Here is a 17,315-nt window from a genome sequence, read left to right on the forward strand (position 1 = left end):
TAAGAGTGCATGCTTCATTTATTTTGCACTGAGCAGATCTTACCTTGCGGTATCTTTATGAAGCCTGCATATACTCACACCGTGGCAATACGCAGAATAAGGGGTTGACGGGCGAAATAGAACCTATCCTGAAGCTAGTATGTACCCTTTCATCCATTGGCGAAATTGTTTGTGGGGGTGAGGATTGGAATGGCCAGAATGCTCCAGCTGATCGTCGTACGGTCGCATTTAGCAAGGGATCTCCTGGTTACTTCGCAAGGCTATGGCAGTTGCAACACTTCATATTAACATTATGACATACGGGACGACCGAGCTTGAGACAGGGGAGCCAGTGACCAACATTGACTTCAACCAAAGCGCAGCCGGGAAGCTAGCCGGTACGACTGAAAAGCGGACATTGACTTGGGAACCCAAAGAGCATAAGGACTATATCTTTGGTGAAGTCCAAGGCCGGAGCCAGTTTGTTCTAGGATCTGCGGATAAGGACGGCCACATCCGGCCAGAGTTTGAGTTGCAGAGTGATGTAGATGACGCACAAGAGGTGAAGAGGTTTCTACGGGGCGAGACTCTCCTTGACTCTCGCGAGGAAGCGGGATTCATATGTGAAGAGTCCAATGGTGTTTGGGTGCATACCTTTGAACGCAGCGTCTCTTCTGGCTGGACAGCTGAGCAGGTAGGTTCCCCTGGTGCCCATTGATTTATGAAGATGACTCGTGGGATATGTAATCTTGGTACTTAAGCTGACTGGCATTTGGTTTAAGATCTGGGGTTTCGAACTGATTGATAACAAACGCCACTTCACCCGCCGGGTAGCTGTTGTCAACGCTGGAGGGCGATACTTGTGTGTGAGGCTCGTGTTTGACTACGAACAACCAAAGTGAACATTCATGCTGCACTGAATAGCCGGTGTGCTCCGGACTATTCAAACACTGGGATAGTCCGGCTATGACCTATAGACTTATAGAGCTAGTTCGAAACGCACTATTGCATTCACTACCTTGGTAAGCTAGCACATACGACCATACAGTGTGGAGAACAGGCATTATCGGAAAGTATGGAATTTTTATCTCTATATTCGCTATCTTCTTGTCGACCCCATGTGGACTCAGAAATTTGAAGACTAGGGATAGTATATCGGTGGAATCTATGGTTCTATGAAGAGAGCGGCGCAAAGACCACACATTTGCCGATACCATTATGGTCAACACCCGCATCAAGGGCTTCCTTCCACTTATCCAACGCAAAAGCCTTCGTCTCCACGGACTCCTTACCCATTGGGAATAAACCTCTTTCCAACATCTTGACAAACTGCAGTATAGCCTCTCGTTCATACATCGATTTGCCTTTGGTTGTAATCAGTGTCAGTAAAGAGTACACTGGAATGGCGTAGGGCTCTTCTTACCTTTCAGCGTAATATTATTCATCATAATCTCCTGAACCGAAATGTTCCTCGTAGACCCCATCAGGCTAACTTTGCCACCACGACGGAGTGCCTTTATAGCGCTCCTTGTGTGGGTCGACAATGATGCAGCTGATGGTGTGATGTCGAAAACAGCATCAATAGGACCAAAATCCTGCAGCGCAGATGCATCTTGCTGTTCATCACCTGTTATCTTGACCGTTTCCATATCCGCCCTTGGCGATCTTTGCTTCACCTGCTCCTTCAGTCTGGCTAACTTCTCCACATTTCGACCCATGGCAATTACCCTTGCGCCCATTGCAATGGCAACTTGCACAGCGAAGCCACTATAAAATCCCGTCGCCGGGCAAACGATGATCGTCTGCCCAGGCTCGAGTTGAATGTCCCTTAGTCCACCATACGGCACGAGTAGATAAGCCATGTACATCAGGTCTTGCAGCGAATATCCCAACCTATCACACAGACGTGACTCATTCAGTGGGATACAATTCTCCAGCGGCACCTTGGCGTACTCTGCGTACGTCCCATCACGCCACACATCCCGCATCAACTTTATGCTGCCGTCACTGGACCCGTGAAAATAGGCCGACAGAAAAGAACAATCGGGGTCATCACGCGCGCGTATGACGCAGTCAATGTAAACTAGTTGGCCCGATTTTAAGGCCGTTGCGTCCGGTCCGACAGCTGCGACGTGGCCGATGGCACTGAATCCACCCACTAGCGGTGTGGGAAACGGCAGGGGGCGCTTACCGCTGTAAACGTCCCGATGGTAGGGTAGAATGGCAGCCGCTGCTATGCGGATCACAGCGCTGCCATGGTCCGGTTGAGGTGTTGTGCGGGTTATAACCTGAAACCCAGACTCGCGGTTTTCCAGGAAAAGGGCACGGTGCTCGGAAGGCAAGGCGGACTGCATGATGAGGTTTGTGAGCTACTAAGAAATATAATCTAGAGATCAGGGTGATAGAAGAAACATGCACCGATAGACACATTTATCTTTTCTTTTGGTGCCATGATTAATAATGCCCAGGACGGTGGGGCAGTCAATACGCTAGATTAGATTAGATCAAATTCTATTATTAGGTATCGGTGCCGGCAATCTTCATGGCTTGCGGCCAAGACAGTTAATTGCAGTCGACCTTATGTAAACTTGAACGAACTGGTGTCAGGCTTGCTAGAGATTTGAGAAGAAACTTTGATAATCTCGTTGCAAGGAGGACTCGCATCGCCCAATTTATCAGATTTATATAATTCATTGGCGGTATTCTCTTGTGTTCCCCCAGATACTTCGGCACTGTGTGCGTCGATAATTAGAAGCTTATATGAAAGTACTATTGAGTTAATGACTGGTTATCGACATTTATAGTTGTACATTCTATGCTGGAGGAGAATAATGTGCTACTTGATTTGCCTTCTCTGTGGATGAGTTTCTAGAAGTGTCTGACGTCGATATAGACCAAGGGACTTTTATATGCTGCTTCTGTGTACAGCGGATTCAATGTCGAAATCCTGGCCAGAATACTCCAGCCTTCCGAAAATGAAACTAGAATCGAAGGTCTATATCATACGCATAGAACATGCAGAGCGAATCGAACCTTGTCGTCTGTAGGAATGGGCATGAATCATCTATCACAACCGTTTTGACAGGCCAGATGTACGCGTAAACCGAACGACTCCCAGAACAGTTGAAAAAGACGTTACAACTTTGCTCTCTTCATCAATGTTTTATAGTCCATGTCTCCACCTTGCGCAATAAGTGGGTTGTTCTGCTTTTCGAGTTGTTCATGATCTCTAAAACCAGTTATCAGACCCGCATGTCAGCTATATCTTACTCGCATATTCAAGGCGGTTGAAGACGCGTTTTAGGCCTGGGTCCTTTGGCCTCTATTCATTTGTTTCCTAGGAAGTATAAACAGGCTCTCCATGCAAAGACCTCGTTTCCGTGGGGCCAGGCACCTTCTAAACAGCTTAATAGCTGGTCATGCAAATCCAGGACTGTTCCCATGCAAGCAAGCTAGTCGGCATCATATTACGCAAGCTACTAACGGTTGATCTCCTGCAAAGGGTACCATTGTGGATTCCATTCTCGCCACCCCGCGCTTCGCAATGTGAGCTGTCTCACAACCACATCCCTGAAGCCACGCTAACACGAAACTGCCAGTTCCTGGCCGGATCAGGTCACTGACCCGTTCTATGTTATTACATATTACATAAGTCATAGCTCGTGACCCTCCATAATTTCCACAGAGACCTTCGGGTATACCTCCCTTTCCACCACTCCATACGTCCTGTATAACCCCTTTCACGAATCCAAGATATCCTCGTCGACATCATGCTGGGGACCGTGGCGCCCGCACTTGCTGCCCTGTACGTCGGGTACTTCATTTTCCGGTCCATTCAGCAACGTTATGACCAGCGCAAATATGCCAAGGCTCATAACTGCCAGCTCCCACCACAGGCAGATTCCGGATTTTTTGGTGTTGCAAATTATATTCGAATGAAGAAGGCTGCCGAAAACAAGCGTTGGGTCGAGTACTTCGCAGACCAGTACGGTAGCAATGGAAACACGTTACAGCAGATTATTCTAGGACAACGAGTGATCACAACTATCGACCCTGAGAATATCAAGGCACTTCTGGCTGCACAGTTCAATGACTTCGCTCTAGGAACCAGACATGAACAGTTTGCTCCCCTTCTTGGGGACGGCATTTTCACCCTTGATGGTGCTGGCTGGTCTCATGCGCGAGGACTTCTCCGACCGCAATTTGCCCGAGAGCAGGTGTGAATAGTCTTGTTGGTGAATACATTAGGGTAGTTTGGTAACCTTGCAACAGGTCGCTGATTTGAACCTTCTACATGATCATGTTACCCGGCTGATTGGGTTGATCCCCAAGGATGGCTCGGACTTTGATATCCAGCCTCTTTTCTACCTCCTGACCCTTGACTCAGCTACGCACTTTCTCTTTGGAGAGTCGGTCGGCTCCATGGATTCACAGGGTTCGGACTGTCTTGTCAACTCTTCAGTGAAAGACAGCGAAGGCTTCGCGGAGGCGTTCAATACATCACAGAAGTGGCTTAGTGCGCGGGCCAGAGCAGTTGATCTCTACTGGATGATTAACCCGAAAGAGTTCCGTGAGGCTAATAGGCGTGTGCACGAGGTTGTTGATCATTACGTGCGACTAGCGCTTGAGAATAGGAGACACCCAGAGCAAAAGGGCAATAAGCGGTTTATTTTCGCCGAAGCGCTCGCGGAAGAGACTGACAGCCCGAAGGTTCTTCGGGACAACATGCTTAATATTCTTCTGGCGGGTCGAGATACTACAGCTAGCCTGCTAAGCTCGGCTTTCTTCTTCCTATCGCGTCATCCCCATGTCTGGAATAAACTTCGCCGTGTGGTTATTGAGACATTTGGAGATAGCCAGAATCCTCGCGATCAGATTACGCATTCGAAGCTGAAGGATATCCCATACCTAAGACATGTCCTGAATGAAGGTAAATTCTGCTATTTTGAAGCCGTGATGTCACAGGCTTGCTAAGGAGACCAGTTCTTCGTCTTCTGCCACCGGTACCGTTAAACTCCCGCGTCGCCGTAAAAAACACCACTCTTCCTGTTGGGGGTGGACCCGACAGACAATCGCCCGTGTTTGTCGCGAAGGGTGAGGTTGTGATCTACAGTGTCTTTTCCATGCATCGACGAACCGACTACTACGGAGAGGATGCTGAGACCTTCCGACCTGAACGATGGGAGGAGGACGGCCGCCATGGCTGGGAGTATCTTCCATTCAATGGCGGTCCGCGCATCTGCTTGGGTCGTAAGTTGGACGCATACTTCCAAGGACTGGACCATAAGATTGATACCTCAACAGAACAATATGCTCTCACCGAAGCGAGCTATACATTGGTCCGACTGATGCAACACTTTGATGCAGTGGAAAATGCTGATCCGCTCTTGGTGGAGCCTGTCATAGAGAATAACCTTACCATGTCGCATGGTCGGGGAGTCAAGGTCCGTATGCACCCTATTTGAGTAGCTCAAATGGGTAGCACGGTTTATTTGCGTCGAGTGCTTCACGATGGCTGTTTGGGCCATATTAATACTAATAATTGCATCACATTGATTATGTCTGTTGGGTATTCTTAGCGCTTTTACTAAATTGCAGAACTCTGTGACTGGGCTGAATTAGCCAATTTTTTAATGACAGATTGTCGGAAAAGCCAGTCGTGATAAAAGAACTCAGTTCGGATAGCTGTGTATTGATGCTATGTGTCTTATTTCATAATTAAATTTCATTTTTGAACGAAGAACGAGTTCGGCTTTAAGTAATTTAACTCCGTTTCGTTTCTGGCTCATAGTGAAGTATTGACAACGAAGCCTGGAGCATACTAACATGTCGGCTATAGCTCACCGTCGTCTCAGAGAACTGTTTCGACGCTGGACCCAATGATGCTTTTCTGATCATCAAGAATTGTTCGGAAAGAAACGACCTACCCTGCCGATCGGACTTGTGTCGAGCAATAAGCCGACCTCTGGGTTAACATTACCGTCACTTTTGCTTTGACATGGGGTTTAAGTCTCTCATGAGTGCCGTGCTCGGTAGCGGATCAAATGTCTTGAGGATTATACACAACCTTATACATGGCTTTCAATATAGCCTACTCTTACAGTAAAATGCGTCATCTTATGGGGAAGCATGATTCACGGTTCCAGCACTACTGAAACTAACGATGCTTATCAACCTCGAGACTAGTCTTGTGTGACATGTAGTAAAGTAGCAAACATTGAGACCATGCTCATCTAGGACCTGTCGAAAAGCCGGGCTGATAGAGGACATCTACCAGGACATAATGTGTGTTCGATGAGGTGTGTTTAATGCAAGCTTACCGACAGTACAGTGAGCCCAAAAGGAATAAGAAAGGGATCATGTGTCCGTATATAGCGTGTATTTATATACAGAGATCTGCACGCATAAGAAAATAATGCCGAGTTGTCTCGGAAAGAGGGTGGGGATCGCCCAGTTTATCGTAAATTCATACGCGGACTTAAGAATCGGACATAAGACTATCCACTTTTCTTCTGCCCCCCTGTGGCAGCCCGGGATATTAGCCCTAAGTGATGTATTGTATCTTTGCATGGGTCTATAGGACCTTCAAGGGGACAACAGAACAAGTCCACGGACGTTTTGCTCATGTCAATAACAATCTAAGTAGGGCATATGTGCTCCTGTGAGTGTGCGGGGGATTAACTGGGCCTTAGACCCCCAAGAGTCGATAATTTGAGACAGACGGCGTTTGACTTTCCGTAAGCAGGTTGTTTGTTGCAAGAATATGGTGTCACGAAGGCCCACGATGACCGGTGTACCACCTCCAATGGTGACGGGCTCCGACCCTGCGTGGTGTCGCCCCGTGTGTTAGCAACGAGTGATGGCACTTTTCTGTGGCGCCTGTTTGTTCTTATTTCTCTCTTAATGAGGTAGGTTGAATCTAGAATATCAGGTCATGTACACAGGACAAGAGTGGGTCGGGCGTCTGCAGGCACCGGTTAAATAGTGGGTGCATCTAGGATATCGTGTCATTAAGGTTCCTTCTATAACGAGTCTTATTCAAACTATCATCGTTTGAAGTTGTGTAGTCGAGGTGGATACTTGTAAAGGAATCGTTGAGTACGGTATATGATTTATTCTAGTTTCAAGCAGCACACTATTTCTATGACGTGCGGTTAAATATATTCAGGGTATATTGCATACTGTAGATTTCCAGTAGGACTGATGTGATGGTGCGCTTTTCTGGTATCGATATGAGAGAAAAAGGATGAAATACGCGATTGCTCGTTATGATTACCGTCACATGTGTTGACGTCTGATACAACAGCTGGTGCTGTACCTGGAACGATAGAGAGCGGCGTGGATACCGACGGCGATGCAGCGATCAAGCTCGGTAATAGCTCACGGATAGAGTTTCTGGAGCCTTCGATTGGGTATTACTATAGCTCCTGAGGACAGCTGCATGCGTGCTATTTCATTAGGCGTCTTCAAAGCTGTGGAGTCCATGAATTAACCGATCTCGCTTCGTGTAATACACCAGGTATCGGGCTCATTTGCACCAGAACAAGAATAGCCTGCGATCGGTGATACCAGCTATACGGCTCGCAAAGAATTGAGTATGGTAAGGGGGCTGGATAGTATTGTAGTTCTATCGGCCCCACATTCCCGGCGTGTTCGGCGAGAGCTGTAAAAACTGACTAAAGTCGAGGCCGTGTAAACTTGGTACGTCCGCGACCAATCCTTCCAGCCAGGATACTTCGTCAGATGTGGGGAGCATGGGCTGAACCGGTGACTCGGTGGTGGTCGGCTCATGATGATCTTCCAATAGCCCGCTGAGCAACTTGGTGTCCGAACGCCGCCGGCGCTGGTAGAGGAGAATGAGGAGACGGGCAGTACCGTACGCCTCCCTCATGGCTTCGGTATCGTAGGTGGTAGAAACCAGTTTCAAGGTTTGCATCGCTTCCGGCAAAAGCTCTAATGCAGCACTTGTGTCCATCTCCAGGAGGATACTGATCATCTGAAACGGCACATTGGCCACATGTTGCCATGGGGAGCAATCCGAAGCCATACGTCGGGCGGCACCGAGGCTTCGCTTCAGTTGTTCCACAACCCGCTCCATCGTTGCTGGAGAGGTCATGAGGTTTCTCATATGTAAGCGCCGCAGAAGACAGAGGACCAGGTTACATTGAGCGAGAATCGATGGTGGCTGCGTGTGGTTACGGCTTAATGTCTGCAGCAAGAACTCCTCGATCTCTTCGTCCTGTCGTCGATTCTCCGGGCCCAGGCTGGTGGAAAGGGGCAAGAGACCGAGCAATTCTACCGTGGCATCGCCTGGCCTTGGCGAGGGCAGTGCTACCGGCTCGTGGGGGAAGGAAACCCGAGACAGACCCAGGTCGTACGAGATCCAGAGATTCAAATGTTGGGCGACTCCAATCAGCCGTTGTCGAGTGTCGAGGTCAAGGGAGTCGCACGAGGAGCTCTGGTGAAGTTTCGAGGCTTCGATAAGATGCATCAAGGTGGAGCTTGCAATCCAGGTCGGATATGGTGGGGCTGTCATGCGCATGTAGATCACCCGGAGTGCCCACGCAGTCACCACTTCTATGGATGGGGCTGCAGACCCAATGTGGGTATCCGTTATAGAGCGAGTCAGTTCAACCAGATGGGCTTCGGTAATGTTGATAGTGATTTCGGAGAAGAGTGCCCCCAGAGCAGCAATCCCCGCGAGCACGCCGTCAAACGAATCGCCCTCTGCAGACGACTGCCAACGGGCCTCCAAGCGGCGAAAGAACATTGCTGAATCGATGAAGCCATAGCACGGATCTACCTTGGCAAAGTAAATGTTCGCCAGGGTCTTCATATGGTTCAGCGAGAGGATATCGACAATGGGTACGGCTAGAACCGTGCCAGTCGCTAGACCGGACGGCGGATTGCGTCTACCCACGTTCCAGCCGAAGAGGTTCAGTTTGGGCGCGTTTGCCGGGTCCATTTTGAGACCGATCTTTCTCACAAATGCCGCTCCTGAGTTCGCCTCCAATGACTCGGTGTAGGAGCCCGCATGCTCAGGACTCGGCCCATGCATGGCAGGGAGATCTCCCATCATCCCAGTGGCTTTTGGCTTCATGCGACGCTCATTTTGGTAGTAACAGTCATACCCCCAGCTGCTGCAGGTCGAACAGGGGGACTCTCCATTGCATTTTCTTTTCCGTTCGCGACACGGTTCGCAAGCAAACCGTGATCGTTTGCGCTTTAAAGGGGCAGAATTGCCAGACATAGTCGTCTGCATTGGGAGGGAGGAGTGGAGCGATATAAGGCAGACCGACAGGGTTAAAAAGCGATGGCGGGGGGACGGAAGGCGGCAGAAACGGCGGGCGGGAGCGGCTATTCTTATTCTTCTTATGTGAGTCTCTTAGAGTGAGCCCTACCGCCTGACTAAGCATCTCGTATGGCATGTGATGTGACTGATGTCTATGAACTGGCTTCGAATCTCTATCCCATGCAACAAATACATGTACGTACACCCTCATGGCATGAGTTTCGACTTGCCCCTCAGCCGCGGCCCATACTTCTTAAACACCACCGGGATTGGAATCATGATCGCCGCCAAACATCCGATCAGGGTGCCCGCCCACTGCACCCCGAGATTCTTGAACATCTGCTTGGCAAACAGGGGAAACCCGGCGGCGACACTAGACCGGAGAATGATATTCGCAGCAACGGTGGATGCAGCGCTGTTGACTGGGTCAGTACGTCCCGATCTGACAGCATACTTCCTGATTACTTACAGCGGAAGGTAGGAATCGACCAGGTAGTTGAAACAGGGAAGGAAGATACACAGGATACCAAACCCGATCAGAACGCCCGAGGCAGTGGGCGCAAGCCAATGGATTGTCGATGTAAAGCCCGTCCAACTGAACCTAATTTGCATGTCAGATGGGTGCCGTTTCCAAATCTCCTTGTGATTGTACTCACCAGAATACTCCCACCGTGAAAATTGGGGCACCAATAATAGCGGGTGGTAACCGCCATTCGGGGACTGGAACGTTTTTGTTCGCGATTAATTTCTTCACATAGATGGACTGCTGTGAGAGAACAAAGCCGCACGCTAGCACTTGGCCAATAATAAGGCCAAAAAAGGTGAGGCCGCTCAGTCCAGGATTCATCCCATAGACTGACTCGAATACGTAGGGATAGGCTACCAGCAGGGCGTACACAAGTCCGTAGATAAAGGACATGTAGAGGGAGACAACCAGGATAATCGGCTCAGTGATCAACATTCGCAATGGCCGCGTGAAGTACTTCTCCACCAACTCCTGGAAGTCAACTTTGACCACCTCTTGTTTAGCGTGAATTCCCCAGTTGGAGGTCTGTTGCCGGAGTGCTTCCGCCTTTGGGATGAGAAGGCACGGAGCATAGGTTTCTTTTAGGAAGAGTACAAATACGCTGCAACAGGCGAAGCCCATGAAAGCAGGAATATAGAGTGTCCATCGCCAGCCAAGAAAGCTGGATGAGATGAACCCGCCAATAAACGGGCCACTAAAGGGGCCAACAAACACTGCGAGTGAGTACACGGTGATAGCAGGCCCACGGTGGATATTATTGAAAAGGTCCGAGAGTACGGCTGGAACCACCGACAGCTGACTGGCCCCGAATAGCCCAGCAAAGAAGCGACAGATGATAACAGTCTGGATATCTTTCGCGACGGCAGAGGCAATGCTGAACACCGCCACACCGAACATGCCCACGGTCAGGGGCAATCGCCTTCCTATCAACTCGGAAGACGGTGCCCAAATCATTGGGCCAGATGCAAACCCGAGAACGAATAGAGTCGTCCCAAGAATCCCGACCTCGCTACTTACCCCAAACGCCTCGGCCACGCCAGCAGTTCCTGGAGCAAACACCGCGCTCGCAAACGATGAAATAAATGTTCCAAAACATACCATAACTGAGGTGTAGAGTCTATATTAATGAAAGCTAGGATTAGCTTACATATCAAAGGATTAGGAGATCGACGTACTTCACGGTGAGACTCCAGTTGAAAGGATGTTCCGGATCGTCCGGGCCGTCAAACGTGACGATATAATCATCTTCGTTCGGTAATAGTGGAGGGATCGCTTTCCCTTCTCCCATTGACAAAGGTAAACTTGGCTCTGACCTCTTTTCGGAGATGCTACTCTGGGTCGGGTTGTCAGTTATTCTGGGACTCTGATCACGGGTTACCAGCGTTTGTGTGCAGTATACCTGCGCCTCGATGTCGCTTATTTCGACAGTGTGATCTGTTTGAGAGCCCCTCTCACTGCCCTCGCTCCACAGTGGGAGACTCATGTTCTGTGGTAGTGTTGGCTGCACTGGAAACCACTCGCCCCGGAGTATTTACGCGGTCAGATATTGACTCTTTTCTTGTGTGTCAACTGAAGGGCATAAAGTGACGTAAAAGCCAAACAGAGACCAAGGCAGCGGTGATGGTAAGATGAACGAGCCATAGGGCAAAAGGCATTATACTATAATATTTTCTACAACTGCCTGGCCCCTATAGACACCTGCCGTCGAGTTCCAGGCGTGAAGCTGACGCCGCGGAGGTATCGGGTATTGCGGACATTGGAATTCGCTGTCGTCTTCGGTCGCCCTGGTCGATCATAAGCAAAATGGCCTCGGCACGATTCTCTTCCTGGATCTCCGCAGTAACCGATGATCTCGATGAAAACTGCTTCCCAAAACGCAGTAGTTGCAGCATTTGCCGTTGGATGTCTATACGCACACTCAACAAACCACATCGTAGCTTGGACTCAAGCGTAGGAGCTACTGTGGGAGCTGGTGCGGTGATATGGCAGTTTTATGATAATAACCTTTGCTGTTCAACAATGCCACAAACTACAGTGGCTAGATTATTATGCTCCTAGCTTCGCTGATCACTGGAGTAATCTCCATCCGGGCGTTGGAAGCGAGTGTTTGACTTCTAATCGGAATTTGCCGGCTAGATGGTCAAGCTTTGAACGATCCTTTCATGTGCTCTTGGAATATACGGGTCTTTGCGATGCATATTGATCCCGTAAGATATGTTGGTCGATATTCAAGCTCAGAAAGATAACAGTCAGGCTTTCCTGCTCGAGGAGTGGACATCGAGCCTTCAGCTGATATATAAGGAAATTATCAGAGGTACCCGAACAATACTCACTGACTGAAGTATCAAGTAAACTGTAACGTACCCCACACGAGGTGAATCATGAATGGCTTAATCAATTTCACGATCGAACCCTCAGACGTTATTTGTAACGATAATTCTTCTGCTGCAGCTCCTACGTGGGCAGAAAGTGTTTGGGCCTGTGCTTGCTTGCTTGTATTCTAGGCAAATGAAAACATACTATAAACATAAACTCTCAGATCTCTGGATTTGTCTATAAAAAAGATAGATATGCTGCCGTACACATTGACCCCTGGGGCCTTCTCGTTAGGTTTAGCGTGGTGAATGCGTGGCAGGGATATGAGTATATTTAAGTCAAATATCCGAGTCACTAGTAGATTTGGACTTCAAGTAATGTAGGATAATTGCGACGAGGCAAATCCGAAATATGTCCACATATAGATATCTACACATCTGCATAAAAAATAAGTCAAATCATAAAGAAGATTTAGTTCATAGTAATGGTACTGTTATCAAGGACGAGCGAATCTATTACAAGCCGTACCGTCTAGCGACCAGAAGACAAAAACATAGAAAACCGACACTGGGCATTCATACAACGCTGTACCTCTCTTGAAATCTACTATTCTCTCAATGGGACATCTTGGAGCTCGGACAAACGGAGCTTGGCGGGGATTAATCACAAATTTTGGCTCTATCTCCTGGGAGATTCTGACGCAATCACAGACAGATTGTGCGGTCGAAACTCGCTGCCATCTGGGTCAGGCACTTACCAACAATAGAAACAGTTTCGATAACATCATTGGTAGGATTCTATTTTAAGAGATCCACCAAGCAGTCAATGCAGGGTGGGCAACTAGAGTCCCTATATGATGAGAAACTTGGAAAGAGTAAAGCACAAAAGAAAATAAAATCAAAGCAAAGACAGCGGCAAAGTCGCTAAAAAGGAAAAGGACCAAAGAGGAAACTATTAAAGAAAGTAGGCTATCGTGAAGACGGTATAGGTTACTAGTGGCAAAAGGCCATGCTAGGGCTGGAATGCAGATGCGCAAGCTGCATCCGGAGTAGGGAGCTGTTACGAGAGACTAGAACGGATTAGGTCTTATTCAGCGTCATACGAAGAATTATCCCAGCTGCAGGAGTGGGTCGTTGGAGTAATTAATAAGCTAATGTTATGCACAACGGTTTTACAAGGATGACTTGGCTCGTGTCTGCCAAGGATATCTGCATACCGCTGTAGCCACCATCCATTCTGTTGAAAAGCGCTGAAGACCACCAGCTGCAAAAGATCTGCACTGGCATTGTTTCACATATTGTCACGCTATGCACCGTCATAGTCTCTATGCAATGTCATAGCTTGGCTGCCTTCTTCCACAGCCATACCCGCTGCGATGTACTCAACTGGAGACTCTTAAATCAGCCTTACCATTTAGATAGTTGTGGTTTTTTGTCACCCGGACCCACCAGCAAATCTATTTGGTATGTAACTTTTGACAGTGCATGTCAATTATGACCGCTGCATTGTCACAGTTCCCTATCTTTAGGTTGCTTCAGCCTGATCTTTAGCTTGCTTGAACTTGATCTTTTGGGTGATGATTTCAGCGGCGCAATGTCAAATCACACAATTGGAATGGTGCATGAGGGTAAAATTGTGAAGAATGCACCACCCACTATAGCTGAGCTGCGACAGGGTGTATGGCCTTGTTGTAGTCCAGACTCAATCGCAAGTTGAGATGCATGGCAATTGTTGTAGCGCGGGATTGTATATATAAACTGTAGCCATCGAGAATCGAATGTCCCACGCAACATCTAAAATCATCAATCCACAAAAGCAAGTCAAGAAAATAGATACCCTGAACAGTCTTCTTCACCAGCGCAATTCCAATTTACAAGTGGTCGTTTTTCAGAAAAGTCAACCCAAAAGTTCTTATCAAAAGCCAAAAAAGTCTTTCACCATGAGGTACACAATTCCAGCCACGCCCTCTGGGACCACTCATGCCCACGTCGCCATTGTCGGCATGGGGCCGCGTGGAACTAGCGCGCTGGAACGTCTCTGCGCTTCTGCAACGGAATTTCTCGCGCCTGGTGCGCGACTTACCGTTCACGTCGTCGACCCATCACCACCTGGAGCTGGTCGTGTCTGGCGCACCGCCCAGTCATCAGAGCTACTGATGAACACGGTCACTTCCCAAGTGACCTTGTACACTGACAATAGTGTGGTTTGCTCGGGACCCATTCGCGAGGGACCAAGTCTGTATGAATGGGCAACCGATGCTAATCTCGGGCTGGGTCCCGACGAATACCCAACCCGCGCGCAGTACGGCCATTATCTGGAATGGGTCTTCCGCGAGGTTGTTCGCAAGGCACCAGCTGGGGTTGAGGTCGAGGTCCACGCTGCCCGCGCTGTTAGCCTTGACGACGCGCCGGATGGCCGCCAGACCCTCGCCCTCTCTACAGGCCGCACTTTATCTGGGCTCTCTGCGGTGGTTCTCGCACAGGGCCATCTGCCGCTAGTCGCGGATGCACAGCTACAGCAGCTTACTGCATATGCGAACCAGAATGGCCTGCGTCACATCACTCCATCCAATCCGGCCGATGTTGACCTGTCCTCCGTCAAGCCTGGCGAGCCAGTCTTTCTGCGCGGTCTCGGCCTCAATTTCTTCGATTACATGGCCCTGTTGACGACAGGTCGTGGCGGTCGTTTCACTCGTACACCCAGTGGATTGCGCTACCACCCCTCAGGAAGGGAGCCCCGTATGTACGCCGGCTCACGCCGCGGAATCCCGTACCAAGCGCGTGGTGACAACGCCAAGGGCGCATACGGCCGCCACATGCCACTCATCTTCACGGAGGAGGTAATTGATGGCTTCCGTCAGCGCGCCGACTCCGGCAACGCACCCAACTTTCTGAAGGAGATTTGGCCGCTTGTCTCAAAGGAGGTGGAAACAGTCTACTATGAGGCCTTGTTAAGACAACACGGATTCGAGCTCGCCGACTTTAGGGATCGTTTCCTCGCCACAGAACACAAGAGCTCAGAAGAGGCTCATGTGCTTACCGACTTCGGCATCACTGAGGAGAACCGATGGTCCTGGGATCGTATTTCCCGACCATACGGCGAACGAACCTTTACAGCGGGTACCTGGCGGGACTGGATGCTGGAGTACCTCCGGGAGGATGCCAAAGAGGCCGCTCTCGGAAATGTCAACGGGCCTCTGAAGGCAGCCCTCGATGTCATGCGCGATCTGCGCAACGAGTTGCGACTCATTGTGGACCATGCCGGCCTTTCAGGTCTCTCCCACCGAGACCACCTGGACCGTTGGTACACACCACTGAACGCCTTCCTGTCCATCGGACCCCCTCGTCAGCGTATTGAGCAGATGATTGCCCTGATCGAGGCTGGCATTCTTGATGTTCTTGGCCCACGACCACAGGCCCGTGCTGAGGACGGAGCCTGGACGGTGTTCTCTCCCGAAGTGCCCGGACTAAAGGTCCGCGTCACTACCCTCGTCGAGGCGCGTCTGCCGGAACCTAGTCTTAGAGATACTGCCGACGAGCTTCTCTCCCATCTGCTGAAGACGGGCCAGTGCCGCCCTCATACTGTCGACGGGTACGAGACCGGAGGTCTCGATATCACCCCCAGCCCGTACCGTGTTATCGACTCAGAAGGCCGTGCGCATGCAAGGCGGTTTGCCGTTGGTGTCCCCACTGAAGGTGTCCACTGGGTCACTGCCGCTGGAGCACGGCCGGGTGTGAACTCGGTTACCCTGTCAGACACAGATGCCGTGGCTCGAGCTGCACTTTCTGCGGCAGTGAGTGAAATTACAGTTGCGGAGCGCCAGACGGAGGTCAAGGCGTGGCCAAATGTTGAAGTTTCGGAGGTTACTGTTCTGGAAGTTGGCGTTTGAGTGCAAAAATGTTGATTTGTGGTCGCAATTTGTGATTAGATTCCCGGCGTATGGTAGAAATCAATTTGAATATACTTTTTATTGCAATGGCCTTCTCTTGTTTCACCCAAATATTCATCGCTATACCTTCTAGTATTTCAACCTTCTAAGGCTTGGTACTCTTATTGTCCAACTAACAGGCCTGCTCATCAATCCTCCAGTTGTACCTATCTCATTTTCTTTGCTCCCCTCCCTTGTTCCTCGTATTGTTCCGTTCAAATTATCCTTTGGTAGATCGAATCTCAACTTCGCCTTCATGGTGACGTTCACGAATAAAACTATGAGCACGATAAATGGAGAGGGCCTGCCGTATGCTCTGAGTAGGATCCAATTGACCGCACATATTGTAATGGCAGAAAATAAGGCTCGGAGCGGAAATGTTACAGGAACCTTCGAAGATATGATCCAATGGTAAAAGCTATCTATTTCGTGACAATCATACAAGATAAGATTCCTCAAGTTGTGAGGATCGGCTCCTCGATTCCCAGTCCTATAACTTAAAGCCCGGTTTCCTCAGGTCGCTTATATTCACCCTTCTCGATCATTTCATTAATCGTCCTTTCTGTCACTATCATCGCCTCAACACCAGCAGGTGTGCCACAGTACACTGTTGAGTGCAACACAGCCTCTCTAATTTCCAGTTCTGAAACACCATTGTTGATCGCGCCGCGAGTGTGTAGCGCCAGTTCTAGCCACGCCTTTTGTGCAATAATAATTCCAATTGCTAACTGCCAGTCAATCATTGCCATGCACTATCGCCGCTTATAGGGGAAATTAACAACGAGACTTCACTTACTTAAAAGACTGCGCTGTTTCCTGTCCAGACCGGGGCGCTGCCACACGTTGCCCCATGCGTACTCCGTGATGAGCTGCTGTCCTGGCCGCGTAAATGGCGTAGCATTATTCCACGCTCGGTCGACATACTCGTGGCCGAGGACGGCACGGCGCATCTTGAGCCCCTCTTCGAGGAGTTCGCGGTGCAACCCGTCGATTTTTGGATCAGTGGCCATAGTGCAAACTTGGAATAGGTATGAAAAGAAATAAAAACAGGGAACTAGCGCGGCAGAGCAAAGACAGGTGTCTGAACTACTGTCGTAGAGCTCGATTGATAAGTTTAGAGCCGTTGAACCACGCTCCTCACACCGAGGGCAGGCTGAAGCGCCAAATATGGCCTCATAACTGCTTCACGTGGGGATTCTTCAGCAGCCCCGCGAGTCTAGCCACAGCTGGACCCTGTCACCGAGATCCACAGTCTGCAGTCATCGCGTTAAGAG

General features: G+C 49.5%; 6 protein-coding genes across 6 annotated transcripts; 2 read left to right on the top strand and 4 right to left on the bottom strand.

Moving 5' to 3' along the window:
• Nucleotides 1-1,152: 1,152 nt before the first annotated feature.
• On the bottom strand, nt 1,153-2,333 carry ANOM_002634 (putative isopropanol dehydrogenase; the record flags this gene model as incomplete). The annotated part of the gene is made up of 2 exons (XM_015547891.1): nt 1,153-1,343; nt 1,403-2,333. 2 exons carry the CDS (start codon nt 2,331-2,333, stop codon nt 1,153-1,155), a joined length of 1,122 nt encoding a protein of 373 aa, XP_015410244.1.
• Nucleotides 2,334-3,749: 1,416 nt separating this feature from the next.
• On the top strand, nt 3,750-5,444 carry ANOM_002635 (cytochrome P450; the record flags this gene model as incomplete). The annotated part of the gene is made up of 3 exons (XM_015547892.1): nt 3,750-4,196; nt 4,252-4,909; nt 4,963-5,444. 3 exons carry the CDS (start codon nt 3,750-3,752, stop codon nt 5,442-5,444), a joined length of 1,587 nt encoding a protein of 528 aa, XP_015410245.1.
• A 2,162-nt stretch (nt 5,445-7,606) lies between these two features.
• ANOM_002636 (fungal specific transcription factor domain-containing protein) lies at nt 7,607-9,079 on the bottom strand (the record flags this gene model as incomplete). The annotated part of the gene is made up of 1 exon (XM_015547893.1): nt 7,607-9,079. The coding sequence occupies one exon, from the start codon at nt 9,077-9,079 to the stop codon at nt 7,607-7,609; it is 1,473 nt and encodes a 490-aa protein (XP_015410242.1).
• Nucleotides 9,080-9,478: 399 nt separating this feature from the next.
• ANOM_002637 (MFS transporter) lies at nt 9,479-11,280 on the bottom strand (the record flags this gene model as incomplete). Its single annotated transcript, XM_015547894.1, has 5 exons — nt 9,479-9,686; nt 9,741-9,872; nt 9,928-10,914; nt 10,973-11,130; nt 11,197-11,280. The coding sequence occupies 5 exons, from the start codon at nt 11,278-11,280 to the stop codon at nt 9,479-9,481; spliced, it is 1,569 nt and encodes a 522-aa protein (XP_015410243.1).
• A 2,772-nt stretch (nt 11,281-14,052) lies between these two features.
• Nucleotides 14,053-16,002, top strand: ANOM_002638 (uncharacterized protein; the record flags this gene model as incomplete). The annotated part of the gene is made up of 1 exon (XM_015547895.1): nt 14,053-16,002. The coding sequence occupies one exon, from the start codon at nt 14,053-14,055 to the stop codon at nt 16,000-16,002; it is 1,950 nt and encodes a 649-aa protein (XP_015410246.1).
• Nucleotides 16,003-16,538: 536 nt separating this feature from the next.
• On the bottom strand, nt 16,539-17,051 carry ANOM_002639 (putative 4-carboxymuconolactone decarboxylase; the record flags this gene model as incomplete). Its single annotated transcript, XM_015547896.1, has 2 exons — nt 16,539-16,765; nt 16,838-17,051. 2 exons carry the CDS (start codon nt 17,049-17,051, stop codon nt 16,539-16,541), a joined length of 441 nt encoding a protein of 146 aa, XP_015410247.1.
• Nucleotides 17,052-17,315: the final 264 nt, after the last annotated feature.

This window comes from Aspergillus nomiae, assembly GCF_001204775.2.
Source record: "Aspergillus nomiae NRRL 13137 chromosome Unknown contig00033, whole genome shotgun sequence".
NCBI classification, from domain to species: domain Eukaryota; kingdom Fungi; phylum Ascomycota; class Eurotiomycetes; order Eurotiales; family Aspergillaceae; genus Aspergillus; species Aspergillus nomiae.